The sequence below is a fragment of the Erinaceus europaeus genome, chromosome 11 (assembly GCF_950295315.1).
Source record: "Erinaceus europaeus chromosome 11, mEriEur2.1, whole genome shotgun sequence".
In the NCBI taxonomy this organism is placed as follows: domain Eukaryota; kingdom Metazoa; phylum Chordata; class Mammalia; order Eulipotyphla; family Erinaceidae; genus Erinaceus; species Erinaceus europaeus.
This window is the reverse complement of record NC_080172.1, coordinates 77064501-77079239: the sequence shown is the minus strand read 5'-3', so window position 1 is coordinate 77079239 and position 14739 is coordinate 77064501. Positions and strand designations below refer to the sequence as shown.

Sequence of the window (14739 nt, the reverse complement as noted above, 5' to 3'; positions counted from 1 at the left end):
TGCAGAGAGATAGCTCCTTTTATTCACTCAATTAGGTCTCTGAATAAGATTCTGAAGGCTCAGGAGCAAGACAACAGAAAAACATTGCTGATCTTCATGATTCCAGAGCAAGTCCTCACTAAGGGTAAGAAGTACAGGGTGGGACCTGGGGGTGGTTTATAGAGTAGAACTCACACTTCCATGCACCCTGGGTAAGGCCCTGGGTTCAATCCCTAACACCAACTGGGAGCATCATGAATAACATCAAAAACCAAAAGCAGCCTAAGAGCCTATGTGACCACTGCATCCCTCTAAACCTGAGCTCACATTCTGTGGTCATAAGTAGAAACGTTCCAAGCTTCCCCAATATCAGGACCCATCTTCCTCAGGTGTAGCATAGAGTATGTTGTCTATCCTCCCTTCGGAGGATGAAACAGTCTATACCGTTGTTGATCCAAGTTGAGGGCAAGGTCCTATGGGGAGCCCACAAAGGGGTCTATTGTGTTGTTCCTGATAGAGATGACCAGTAACAAGGTGAGAGGGATTTATTTGAGTTCTAGGCCCATCATGTCTGTTGGGGAATCTCAGGACTCACCAAATAGGGCCCCAGTTGATGGAGTGGCCTGATAGTGACTAAAGAGTCATCATTAAAGTATGCCAGTCTCTTGCCCTTATTCAGCTTTTGCAGTCCCCAGACCAAATCAGATAGATGGAGTTTACAGTCAACAATATTTATACCCCCTTCCCATATTAGGGATCTACTCATTTCCCTGATCCAGCTTTCTGGTCCTTTTCTAGCCATGACATCATGCCCCCAGACAATAAATTGTATCCACCTACATATCAGATGTCAGGCTCAGGGAAAGAAAAAAAAAACAAACTAGTATAGCCACAGGCCCTTCAGAATATAACTAAAATATGCCTACTTGCTGTCTACAAAATGGAGGACTCCTCCCCCCAAACTCTTCATCTGCACTATTCCAGCCTTTAGGTCCATGACTGATCAACAATTTGTTTGGCTTTGTATGTTAACTCTCTTTTCAACCACCAGGTTCCAGATGCTAGCATGATGCTGACCAGACTTCCCTGGACAGACAACCCCACCAATGTGTCCTGGAGCTCCACTTCCCCAGAGCCCTGCCCCACTAGGGAAAGAGAGAGGCAGACTGCGAGTATGGATAGACCAGTCAATGCCCATGTTCGGTGGGGAAGCAATTACAGAAGCCAGACATGCCACCTTCTGCATTCTACAATGTCCTTGGGTCCATACTCCCCGAAGGTTAAAGAATAGGAAAGCTATCAGGGGATGGGATAGGATACAGAGTTCTGGTGGTGGGAATTGTGTGGAGTTGTACCTCTTATCCTATGGTTTTGTCAGTTTCCTTTTTATAACAAAACAAAACAAAACAAAACAAAACAAAACAAAAAGCAGATAGAACTCAGTGAATGATAGAGCAGTGCTTTGGTGTCTCTCCCTCTCCCTCCCCATATATATATAAATATATATATAAATATATATATTTAGGACATAGTGAAGTGACTCAGAAATACCACACATGCATGAGGCCCTGGGTTCATCCTTGGCACTGGAAGAAAAAAAACAATACAATGTGGGGGGAAAAATGTCCCTATGTGGGAAACACACAGGTCACACACCTTTCCATTTTCAGCATGAATGTTACAGTTCTGAGGTAGCAGATTAATTCCTGCATGTACCAACTCTCTGCTGGGAATGATCACAAGTGTCAGATCACACAGATCTGACATGTATGAGGACCTTGGGGGTCATTTAACCTTCTGCAGAAGCTTGGCAAGATGGGGAGGTTCACCAAATTCGCAAGGAAGGTAGAGGCCTACTGCTGCTAGAGCTTTTGCTTAGAGCGTCTCCCAAGAGACTTCATGGAAGCAGTCTTTCTCAAGCTAGCTTGGCCTCAGTGCTCTGCTCACTTCCTGCACCCAGTCTCACTTCTGCTGGAGAATAAAGAATTGCAGAGAAATGCAGTGCTTGATATCATTAAGTATATATATATATATGTTGAATAAAGATGAATTAAGTAACTGACAGAAGGAAAATGTTAATTAGAGCAGAATAACTTTGATTAAACAGCAGAATCAACCCCAGGCAATGGTAATGGTTCAGGCATAGCAAAGTGTTTCTACCTGTTTGTGAAAGCCCAACTCTGTGTGTATGCATTCACAAGCTTTGTTGGTTGCCCGGCATTGCCTTGGCAGCCAGACATCTTAACAGAATAATGAGTCTGAGTCCTTAGGAAACTAAACAAAACACCAATTTTGGTTCATAATAGCACATTTTACTAAGCGTTAGTAACATAGTATATACTTTACTAATTAGAAAATAACTCTTGGTTGCATGTGAAAAATGAAAATCCATGACAGCTTGCCCTTTGCCCAGAAGAATAGAATAAAGGATATTGTAAGTGTTCAAAGCAGTCTGGACCAACCAGGAAAAGTCCTGTGGCTCACCAGAGGGTTTCACTTATCAGCATCAGTGACTGGGGAGATGGCTCAGTGGGTAGAGTTCAAGCTATGCACGTGTGAGGACACATAATCAACCCCCAGCACCACAAAGGAAAGGCTCACTGTTCTTTTTAAAACAGATACATATTTTTATACTTTATTTTTATTTTTTCATTTATTGGATAGAGACAGAGAGAAATTGAGGAGGATTGAGGAGACAGAGAGGGAGGGGGGGAGGGAGGAAAGGAGGGAGGGAAGGAGAGAGAGAGACCTGCAGCACTGTTTTACTATTTGTGAAGCTTCCCCCTTGCAGGTGGGGACCAGAGGCTTGAATCTGGGTCTTGGGACAGATGTGTACATCCACAGTGGATGAGAGAGACATGTACAGAGGGTGACATGTTCACAAGGAACAATGCTGGGCATTGTAAAAAAAAAAATAGTCAAGAGGCAGGCCAGCTCAGTTAACATGCAGAGATGAGGAGACTCTCACTCTGGTTTCTCTTGGTTGGAAGGGATATTGAAGCTGTAGACTTTCCTTGCATAGAATTCTCATCAAGCCAGGTGCCCTCCAAGCTCTGATACTGCCCTGCCTAAAGCTACAAGCCTATCCTGGCTCTATAGTTGCATAGTCCATCCCTCACTCTCATCAGTGACCCACTACCTTTCTAGTTTTCCAAAAGGTCAAGTCTTGATCTTGAACTAGACAGAAGATGAAAAGATTCACCCCAGAACAGTGGCTGTGCCTTCCTCCTGGCTGTTTAAAAATGTATAATGGTGAGGGCTTGGATCACTAATGTAAAATAGATGTGGATTCAAATCCTAGTTCTGCCACTGACCATATGTTCTAAGTTTCGATTTCTTCATTGGTAAATTGGGGCTCCATTTCAAAGGGTTGTGGTGAAAACTTTCACAGATAAATGCAGGAAAAGTGCTTAATGAGTGGCTGGCAATACAGCCAGTGACCATCACTTACAGCTATTGTTGCTATTGTGACTAGCTGTTGATGTCTAGTGGACCTCTTTTTTCAGGTCTGACAAATAGTATTTCTGTAGAAACTTTCATTGCTGCTAAGCAAAATACCTCCCCAATGGCCAACTCTCTTTACTGAACTTCTACTGTCCTCTCTGCATTGCTACTACTTACATGTTTCCTGCAGAGACCTAATACAATGTCCCTGTTTTCCAAACTAACTTGTTGGCTCCTTGAAGGCCTGGCTTTGCTTTCTGTTGCTTCTATATTTCCCTGGCCCCCTCCCCCATCCTGATCAGTTCAAATGGTTTAAATACATAATCAACAAATAGTTACTGGGTAAATAAATGTGAGAGTTGTACACATGTACATTTTCAGGCATACACACAGTTGGTGTTTATGATGCAGAAAGATGAGTAAATGAGAAATGATGGGATGTGAGGTTGTAGTCCCCACTCTGCAAGTGGACTGCTGTGCAGCCTTTGGCTGGGCGTCTATAAATGCAACAACTGCCACCTGCCAGCTCCCAGGACTAGGGAAGATAGATTAGGCTTTTAAGAAGCAGTGATGAGACACAACCAGCTCCTTGATGTTAAGTAAAGGAGAGCATCTGGGTTCTGATGGTAATAAATGGAGCTCATTCTCTTTTAGCATTTCCTGACTCCTACTGCACAAAACAAGGAAGATAAAACAGACCTCTGTTCCTTTAAATCTGGTTTCCAGAGAAATCTTACCCTAATATCTCATTCCAGTTCAAGGAAATCTTTCAAAAGGCAAATAAATCTAAACCCTTTTACTCACTTTGAGCTCACTGTCCTTTATCCACTGCCAAATGCTATCAACAATCTTTCTGATCACTGACTTATAGGAGTCATCTTTATTTTTGCTCTTCGCACCATGTGCACTTAACCCACTGAGCTACTTCCCCAGCCCCTGGAATCATCTTTATTCTTAAAAATCAGCATTTTCCTCTATTTTCTACTAGTCCATTTAGGTCAGAGGTGGCCAGTACCTCCGCATTAAATTCACATAAATTCTTTCTCTTCCTTTTTCACTTCTTGTTTTCCTCTCAATCTCCTAAGTCTTAGGTCTACCAGTAGTGACAATGCCAGCTAGTACTTCAGAATCCTGTAGGAGTCATCCTCAAGTAAAGATGTTTTAACAACTGGTTAGACAAAGGCTGAGTGCACCAGTGCAAAGATCAGAGTGGGCCTAGCCTATTATGATTCAAGGCCAATCACACTCCTTGTATTAAGACTACAGTATTTGTCAGTTTCACAAAGGTAATCATTACTAATGCTACCTATGATCTTGGAAATATTGTGCATTCCCCAGGGAAAATGTGAGCTCAGATCTAGAGGGATGCAGAGGTCACACAGGCTTCTAAGCTGAATATGGGCCCCAGATCACATCAAATCGATGGGTTTTACAGTCAATAATATTTATACTGCTTTCCCATATTAGGGAGCTACTCTCTTCCCTGATTCAGCTTTCTGGTCCTTTTTCCAGCCATGACATCATCTCCCCAGACAATAACTTGGATCCACCTGCATATCAGATGTCAGGCTCAAGGGAAAAAAGAAAAAGAAAAAAACAACAACAGAAAACTGGTATAGCCACAGACCCTTTGGAATACAACTAAAATATGCCTACTAGCTACCTACAAAATGGAGGATCCCCCAACTCTTCATCTGCACTATTCCAGCCTTTAGGTCCATGATTGGTCAACAATTTGTTTGCCTTTGTATGTTAACTCTCTTTTCAACCACCAGGTTCCAGATGCTAGCATGATGCTGACCAGACTTCCCTGGACAGACAACCCCACCAATGTGTCCTGGAGCTCTGCTTCCCCAGAGCCCTTCCCCACTAGGGAAAGAGAGAAGCAGGATGGGAGTATGGATCGACCAGTCAATGCCCATGTTCAGCAGGGAAGCAATTACCGAAGTCAGACCTTCCACCTTCTGCATTCTACAGTGTCCTTGGGTCCATACTCCCAGAGGGTTAAAGAATAGGAAAGCTATCAGGGGATGGGATAGGATACGGAGAGCTGGTGGTGGGAACTGTGTGGAGTTGTACCCCTCTTATCCTATGGTTTAGTCAATGTTTCCTTTTTATAAATAAAAAAATAAAAATAAATAAATAAATTTCCTAATTTACAGAAAAACACATATTTAACATATATTTACATTTCCATCAATTTGAAAAACAAGAAGAAAAATATCTGAAATTCAAATAACTGTACTATATCATTTTTTTCCTAAAGAACTATTTATAGCTTGAAAGGGAAAGGCTGATGAAATATATTAAAATTAGGGAGGCAATTCTTTTTCTACTTCAGGAAAATTATAGCTCTTGGAAAAGACATTGAAAATTAGTTTTCAGTATATTCATTAGCTAGAATTCCTAGAACATCCCTTATATCACTGCTGAATAAGTACCACTCGTCACCACATCTACCGCCCCTCCACTTGCCACCGCCCCCGAACACAGAATTTGAAGAACAGCTTTAATGACCTGAGGGTCTAAGCCCAGGAGCCAGATATACCAGACAGCCTGCTTGCCTCTTGCCTCTGGCTGGAGCTTAGAATAATTTTTACTTTTTAAAAACACAGTCCTTTTTATCTGTGGTATTAACTTTCCATGGTTTCTCGTATTTGTGGTCAACATCTATCAGAAAAATTGTATACAATAAGATATTTAGTGTGTATGAGAGAGACCACATTCATATGCCTTCTATTACAACACATTATTATATATATGTGTGTTCTATTGTATTATAAGTTATCATTGTTAATCTCTTATTGTGCCTAATATGTAAATTAAGCACTATATTTCTATCTGACTGTTTGACTAATTTATAAGTTAAACAAATTTTTTTTTGAGGAGGGTACCACTCAGCTGTGGCTATTGGTGGTGCCCAGCATCAAACCTGTGACCTCTTACATGTAGGTTCTGTGTGCATCACTGAACTTCCCAATAAAAGAAACCTTGTCATAGGTATGGGTATGCTGGCATTGGAAAACCAGTTTATAGAGGGTTCTTTACTATCCATGTTTTCAGACATCCATAGGGGGTGGTGGTCTTGGAATGTGTCCCTATAGATTTGAGGTGGGCAACTGTAAAAAGAAGACTTATTTTATGACGCATTTAAAATTTGGTGAAATTCAATTTTTCAGTGCCTACAAGTAGAGTTAAAATACAGTTATACTCATTTATTTACAGTCTGCCTGTGGTGACTTTCTGACTACTATGGCAAAATTGAGTTGTCGCAATCAAGGTTGAGAGCCTAAAGCATTTGTACATTCTGACCTTTTACAGAAGAATTTATTGATCCTTGACTAAGAGATGGAGGCCCCCTGGGGATTCTGCATTTAGCTACAGCTGAGATGTGGTAGTGGCATGATAAAAATGGTAGAGAAGTGGTCGAGACATACCTGGTTCAGGTGGCGCAGACATTTGTCAAGACAACAGGAACAGCAGAAGCAGCATCTGAATACACACCTTGACCAAGCACTGTGCTGCTGGGATGGGGCCAAAAGCAAAGAAATATGAGTTAGAAAGAAACAATACAGCAAAGAGGTAAGTAAGCAGGCTATTTCTGTGGTCATACATGCAGTGTCTACTTGGAGACTCAAGTACTGGGGGAGCACGTCTCACTGAATGTGGGAAAACTCTCTCTCTATTTATACATGCTACTCTACTGATTATTAGTCTTACTGCTACTATGACCATGGTCTCTTTCTTGTGGGATTACCTGTTAGCTTTGATGATGACCTCAACTCAAAGAGAAATGGGTTAACCATGCCTACTAGCAAAATGTAACTAGATTTCCTGGTTCTAGTAAAAAGAAATTTTCTCTCTTCATCTTCCCCTAAGTGTTTTCAATTGCAATGTTTCTAAAGTTTATAATTCATGAAAAATTCATATTTTAAAAATAATAAAACAAATAATAAATTGTAGATTCTGGTTGTATTCACATAAAATAAGGATTAAGTTTTACTTTTTTTTTTTAAATAAAGCTTATAGTGAGGACTTCAGGACTAAATTTCAAAGGATAAACAATTTCTTTGAAATATGAATTGAGTTTGTATATAGAGTGAGTAATTTAATAAAACTTGGGGGGGTGATTGAACAAGTGAATCTTACCCACTTCCCGGAGTTTGAAAAAAATTCCTGAAGGTAAGCCTGAAATAGTACTCTACTGGGACCCCAGGAATAACTCAGCCTTATATGGACATTTTCTTGTTCCAGTATTAATTTGATTTGATGAAACTTGATCTGGATGCTTTTCTGCCTGGCTGTGGTTGTGAATGAGCCATTTAACAGGCAAGATCATACAGGGACTGTGTGAAATGTTTAAACTCGAAACATACTATGAGACTACAGAGGAAAAGTTTTCCTTTTTTTTTTTTTTTCTTTTTTCTTTCTACAAAGAACACATTTCTCTAACAGTGAATGTTCTTAAAAGGTAGTTTGATCCCATGATCCTTATGGAATCTGGGGAGAGATAAATAACCTTTACCCTCAACCAGAAAGACTAATTCCCTGATTTCTCTTTTGGATTAATGGAAGGTGATTCCCCAAAGCATATAAGATGTCTCATATAGGAGATAATGCAAAACTCCTCCTGCTTTTCCCCAACATAACCTGTTACTCAAATACATAGACACATACATGTATGCATGAACATATCCACTCCTCCCTCCCTCCTCCACCCTGGAATTTTTTTTTCTCTCTAAATTTCCTAAGATTGAAGGATCATTCAAAATCCAGAATTCAGTGTCCAGACTTGGCCTAAATTAGATATGTCTCTTTAAATGCCTCTCTGAGCCAGTGCTGACGAGATAGCTCACCACCACAACAAGTGCTTTGCTATGTGCACACCCCAGGTGAAAACCCCAGCACCAGCTGGGGAACTAGCATAGTAATTTGTGCAACAGACATTTCTGTCTGAAGTCCTAGAGTCCAAGGAGAAGTGCACAGAACCTCCATAAGCTAGAGCTGAATGACACTCTAGAAACAAATAAACAAACACCCAGCATCACATGGGAGATGGTATGACAGTCTAGAGGGTGTCTCTCCTTCTCGATACCTCTCTCTATCTGAATGTAAAAGCAGCTAGCAATAGTGAAATCACCTATGTGTGATGCTCCAGATCAGAAAAAAAAGTTACCAAAAATGTAACTAAGCAGCATTTCAATGCTAATACAAGAGACTATTTTATAATTACAGGCAATGCTTAGCATGAATTTCAAGACAAGGAAACTAGAAAAATTTAAGTGAATTCCAACTGACCATTCTTACTCTTTAATCTCAATTTGCTGTTATGGACTTAAAAACATTATAACAGTTCAGATGTCTCCTTAAATAGCACACAAAAGCAATTCTAAAATGTAGTTATGAATCCACATTTAGAATTATTAAGGACACATATCTATATCCAAAAGGTTAGGATCATGTAAATTTGCGAAATTCTAAATCCCCAACACTAAAAAGAGAGTGGGGGAAGAGATTAACATTGTGTGAGAACAGGAAAATTGGTAAAAGTCCAACCTCCCCTTGTTTAGCAGGTCAGAAATATCATGAGAACAGCTGTTTTCCTGGTGTTCTGGTTTCCATTGGCATTCATAACCAAATGTGCATGGAAATAAAAACCAGGGAGGAGGAAAGGAAAAAAAAAAAAGCCAAGGCACAAAAGTCCCACAGTTTTCTGTCTTTTGTGCTGAGATTTAGGTCAGCTCGCTCTCAAATGTGCTTCTGTGCATGCACACGTGCGCACACACACACACACCACACTCTCACACTTAGTCAGACTCTCCTCACAGACTAGTAACTTCCAGTAATCCTCTAAACACACATACACACACAAAACCAGGGGGGCAGCTTGGCATTAGAACAGAAACAAATACTATTCCTTTCTTGTAGTATATTTTCTTACAGGAAAAAAAAGAAGGCAAAATAAATGTCTACAAGTTGCTAAATTTCCTTTTAAGACTGCCTCCCACTTGTTTAGTATTTAGATATGAAGAAAACCAAGTAATTTGAAGTCCTCCCTTTCCACTCCAACTTCACCACCAAACAAAATTATAAACAAGAAGAGTGTGTGGGTAGGGGTAGGGGTAAAGGGGTTGGGGAGGCCTGAGGAATAGTGAAGTCTTGAATGGATGCAACCACAGGTCACATTCCTGTCTTGCGACCTGCTGGAGTTTTCCAGTGATTGTATTTCTGTAACCCAAACACCAACTGCACTCTGTATTAAGCTGCTGTCTTACCTTTTCTTTTAGAGAGTTATAAATGTACAGGAGAATGGTTCTTGGAATCCTCACCACAGTGATTAAAAATGACCCTTTCACAACTGTTCCTTGATGGTAGCAGAAAAGAGTGGAGAGAGATGAAAGGACTGGGCGATCAGGAGGGTCACTTTTATTTCTGGGAACAGGAAAAAGAAGATAATAGTTAGAAACACTATTGAAAAAGTAAACAAAAACTCCTTTCTGGTTCAGATGATCAGTGATACAACTTGCAAAAGCAGTGATGCTATAAATAATTGGTGAAAATTTTTTTTCCTCCAGGGTTATCACTGGGGCTCGGTGCCTGCATTACGAATCCACTGCTCCTGGAGGCTACTTTTTCCCTTTTGTTGCCCTTGTTGTTTATCAATGTTTTTGTTGTTCTTGTTGTTCTTGTTGCTGGATAGGACAGAGAGAAATGGAGAGAGGAGGGGAAGACAGAGAAGGAGAGAGAAAGATAACACCTGCAGACCTACTTCACTGCCTGTGAAGCGACTCCTCTGCAGATGGGAAGCTGGGGGCTCCTTTTATATTAATTTATTTTAGATAAAGACAGAGAGAAGTTGAGAGGGAAGGGAACTGGTGGAGAGAGAAATGATGAAATTTTTATATGCTTTAGTAGCAAAGGATTAACTATTTATTCTTTTTAAAATGTTTATTTATTTGTTGGATACAGACAGAGAGAAATCAAGAGGGAAGGGTGGTTTAGAGAGGGAGAGAGAAAAAGACACTTGCAGCACTGCTTCATCACTTGTGAAACTTCCCCTCGCAGGTGGAGACTGTGTACTTGAACCCAGGTCCCTGTGCATGGTAACATGTGCACACTATCTGGCCCTTAAATTATTTCTCTTTTAAAAATTTTAAATATTTATTTATTTATTTATTGGATAGAGCAGCCATAAATCAAGAGGAAAGGGGGAGATAAGAGGGATAGAGAGAGAGAGCCACCTGCAGCACTGCTTCACCAGTCGCAAAGCTTTCCCCCTGCAGGTGGGGCTTGAACCTGGGTCCTTGTGCATTGTAACATGTGCATTTAACCAGGTGCACCACCATCTGGCCCCTCTAAATGATTTCTTAGATGAAGTTAATTCCTTTTGGCAGCCCTTGATGCTATGAAAAGAACAGAAAATGTTGTCTTGATACTGATGAGTTAAATAAGTTTCTCCTTTGGACATTTCCTCTCTCTGTCAATCCTTTGTGTAGCCTACTGATCTCATCTTCTAGCTACATAGTCATCTTCAAGGTTTAAATGACACAGGAGCACACATAAATACTGCCAGCATCAGCTCAATGACGAAAATCACTGCCAGGTCACATGACCAAGAAGTGCAGCTGGAGAGGTAATCACCAGCTCATCTTAAAGTGAAGGACAAAAAGCCCTGGATACTTCAGCTTCTGCTAGAGAAACTCGAGGCTCTGAAAACCAGCTGATTTAGACTGTGCTCTTTAAAGGTCACTACAGTGTGAATCATTTACTGGACTTGTCATGACACAGCTCCCAAGAATGCAAAAGTCAGTTTCACAGGCTGGGAGTTTTGGAGGAGTGAAAAGGAACAGAATGGGCAGAGTCTTTGCTCTGCCCAAACCTGACAGATACAACAAAGGAGGGAGGGTTTGAGGCAACCCCTTCGCTGACCCTCTGGATTCCTGATGGTGCCAGTTCTAGAAAAGGAGCCCCCTTCCGAGAAGCAAGCTCACTGAGTCCTAGTGAATCTCTGTTTCTTCAATAATGGATTATTCTACAGCTTGCTCTGATTGCTAATAAGTCACTATGAATTAAGGTCTTGACAAGAGCCTAGGTTTTGAAGGAGGAAAAGGAATGCTGCCAGAAATGTTTCAAGAGTTGGCAATGATTGTGTTTGCTGTTACTTAAATTATCCAGGAAGGAAAAGAGAACATGAAAGCAATGTTGGGAGCACAACCGCTGCAATCCAGTTATCCCACAAAAAGGGCAATGTGAGCTTCAATTCAGTAATATTGAAACTAGGAAATGCCAGGGAAGCTATTGCTGATAATTCTTTTTTTTTTTTTTTATCTGATAAACTGGAAGAGTAGTACACGCCAGGAAAATCTGACACATTCTTTCCCTTTCCTAAGTTTTTTAAAGGAAGAATGTTTACTTTTCCATTTAGGAGATTTATGTGCCTTAGAACTTATTATGGTGCTCAGGAGGGGATACGGGGAGATGAGGACAACACCTGCTTTCCATCTGCTAGGAAAATACATGATTCACTGAGATTGGGGAGTTAGGGGGGGTCTGTTCCTCCAGATATTCAAGTCTGGGGTTACACATCAACTTTCTTTGCCTGATAGGATTAACCATTTCAGGCAGAGTGACCTAGATTAGAATACATTCTGTTATGATTCCAAGGTCGTCGGGGATCAGCTGGAAGAAGAGGCAGCGGTTACAGAAAACATAACTAGAGAGACGATGTAGAAGGAAGATCCTTTAACCCAAGCTAGCTCATGGAGGCAGGAGTCACTCACTACTTGCCCTGAAAACTACAGGAAAAGTTAAACAACAGGAATGTCTTTAAGACCCTCACCTCTTAGATCCTTACGAATTCCAAAGGTTGTCTCTTAGTGTCATCCCCTCCCTGTTGTATGTGTGGCCTTGACCTTCAACTCTCTCCCTCACAACTAGCAAAACCTCCTTTCAGGAAGAGGTTCTGATTCACCTTTTAAGATCTAACACAATACTTATTTCTGGGTGCAACCATATTTTGACAATTGAGCCAAGGGATGACAATGTTGCTGGACATACTGGGCAACTTAGTGTGGGCTGATAAGGAATTTGGGGCCTCCAGTCATTTTGACTCACTTGTCTCTAGAAGTGTTCTTCTAGCTCTAGCAAGTACTATGTATGAATCGAGCATCTTCTATCCTAGTCTATGCATGGCAGTGGTAAGGAAGATCTGAGCTGTGTGAGGGAGCTCATGACTCTAGAATGTGTCCCAGAAGGCTACTTCCCATTTCCTCCCTCTCTCTCTCTCTCTCTCTCTCTCTCTCTCTCTCTCTCCCTCTCCCTCTCCCTCTCCCTCTCTCTCACTTTCTTTCCCTCACTCCCTCCCCCCCTCTCTTTTTAACCTTATTGGGGTCTCATAATATTTTTTTGACCTTTCAACTTTAGACAGAATAAGGAAAAGAATGAGAAAGACGAAAAGACACCCCAACACTATGCCACATGTGGTGCCCCATGAGGTGGAAGGGTTGAAAGTGAGTCTTTGGCCATAGTAAAGTGTTTGTTTTACTGAAGGAGTTATCTCCTGGCTCTTCTCATATTCCCCCTGTTCTAAACTAGTGACTTTGCTGAACGTTAAAGGTGCCTGGCCCTGGCCCATGGCACCAAGGCCCCCACATTAACTCCAACCTCGGGTAAAGGGTTTAATGGTCCCATTCAGACAAATCTTGTCATACCTTTGGGTCATCTGAGGTATGTAAGGGCTTTTTCTAACTATTTTATTATTTTATTTTATTTCATTTTTTATCTTTTTCAAATACTAGTCTTTTAGACAACAGAACATAGGATCAAGCAGAGAGCTTCAGGGTACTAGGAGGACACTCTAGTTCTAGTTAGATCTAGCCCAGTGCTCATTAAGAACTGTTTGAACAGTATGAAAGATTAATTTTGTTCTGAGATTGTTGGACAAGGACTGGGTTGCATGAGATGGATGGCCTCCAGTGTAAATCTGCTCTCAAGCAGGGAGCATTTCATGGTTCCTCACACAGACTGTGTTATTTCCTGATAATTTCCCCCCTGCAAAACCACTGCAAGATGGGGTTCAGTGAGCCATGAAAGAGTTATAAAGGTGTATCTTTCCAGTTTAATAGACACTGAAAACTGCTTTTATTATGAAGAGTGGATTTTTTTCCCCCTGTCTCCAGCAAGTCTTGTCAGGGGTAGAAAATTCATCTACAGGGAGTAGAGTGGTAGCGCAGCGGGTTAAGCACAGGTGGTGCAAAGCGCAAGGACTGTCATAGGATCCCAGTTCGAGTCCCCAGCTCCCCACCTGCAGGGGAGTCACTTCACGGGCGATGAAGCAGGTCTGTGGGTGTCTATCTTTCTTTCCCCCTTTCTGTCTTCCCCTCTTCTCTCCATTTCTCTCTGCCCTATCCAACAATAACGACAATAATAATAACTACAGCAATAAAAAAAAATTCATCTACCACCTAAATTCCTTAGATTCTGCTATGAATCCATTTCCTTGCCACTTCCTTAGTGAATCCAGAACAGCTGGAAACCATATTTGTAAATTTGAAAATGACGGTGAAGTCATGCATCAAGTGTCCCTTCTCCAAGTTGAATGGTTCTAGTTCCTACCACATTCCCAGCCCTATCTTTATGACTCTTAGCTGATACTTCTTTTAGCAAGTGGTCATAAAAGAGAAATTCGCACACTGTCCAAATGCTGGTACTTAATTGTCTCTTTTTGAATTCCGCAGGCCTCTTGGAGCTTACATAAATGATACCATGAATGTACTCTGCTATACTTAATCCTCACCCCATGTGCAAGCTAGAGCATGAGACTAAAGAATCATGAGCTTTCAGATAAGGAAACGATTTGAAGCTTCCAAATTAGTCACAAAGTAAAATGAATAAATAAATAAGAGCAGGACTCTTTAATAACTGAAATAGTGCTAAAATATAAGTCATCAAGCATTTTATTTTAAACTAATTTTTGTTTATTTTTATCAAATATGTGAAATATCTTAAAAAGTCAAAAGGTCCTACTAAGTTTTACAGAAAAAAAAGAGTTTTCCCTCACTCTTAATTTTTTCTTCTTAGAAGTAATATTTGGGAGTTGGGTGGTAGCATAGCAGGTTAAGTACAGGTGGCACAAAGCGCAAGAACCAGAGTAAGAATCCCGGTTCCAGCCCCCGGCTCCCCACCTGCAGGGGAATCGCTTCACAAGCGGTGAAGCATGTCTGCAGGTGTCTATCTTTCTCTACCCCTCTCTGTCTTCCCCTCTTCTCTCCATTTCTCTCTGTCCTATCCAAAAACAACGACATCAATAACAACAAC

The 14739-nt window shown here is 41.0% G+C and overlaps 1 protein-coding gene across 2 annotated transcripts in view; it reads right to left on the bottom strand.

Moving 5' to 3' along the window:
- SLC44A3 (solute carrier family 44 member 3) overlaps positions 1 to 14739 on the bottom strand; it is an 89127-nt gene that overhangs the window by 24519 nt on the left and 49869 nt on the right. Inside the window, exons 11-12 of one of the 2 annotated variants that reach the window (XM_007533995.3) lie at positions 9699 to 9855; positions 6861 to 6947 (exon numbers count right to left, since the gene is read on the bottom strand). In XM_007533995.3, the coding sequence (XP_007534057.2) occupies positions 6861 to 6947; positions 9699 to 9855 (244 nt within the window). The remainder of the gene's footprint in view (positions 1 to 6860; positions 6948 to 9698; positions 9856 to 14739) is intronic. The other variant, XM_007533998.3, reaches the window with a different exon arrangement.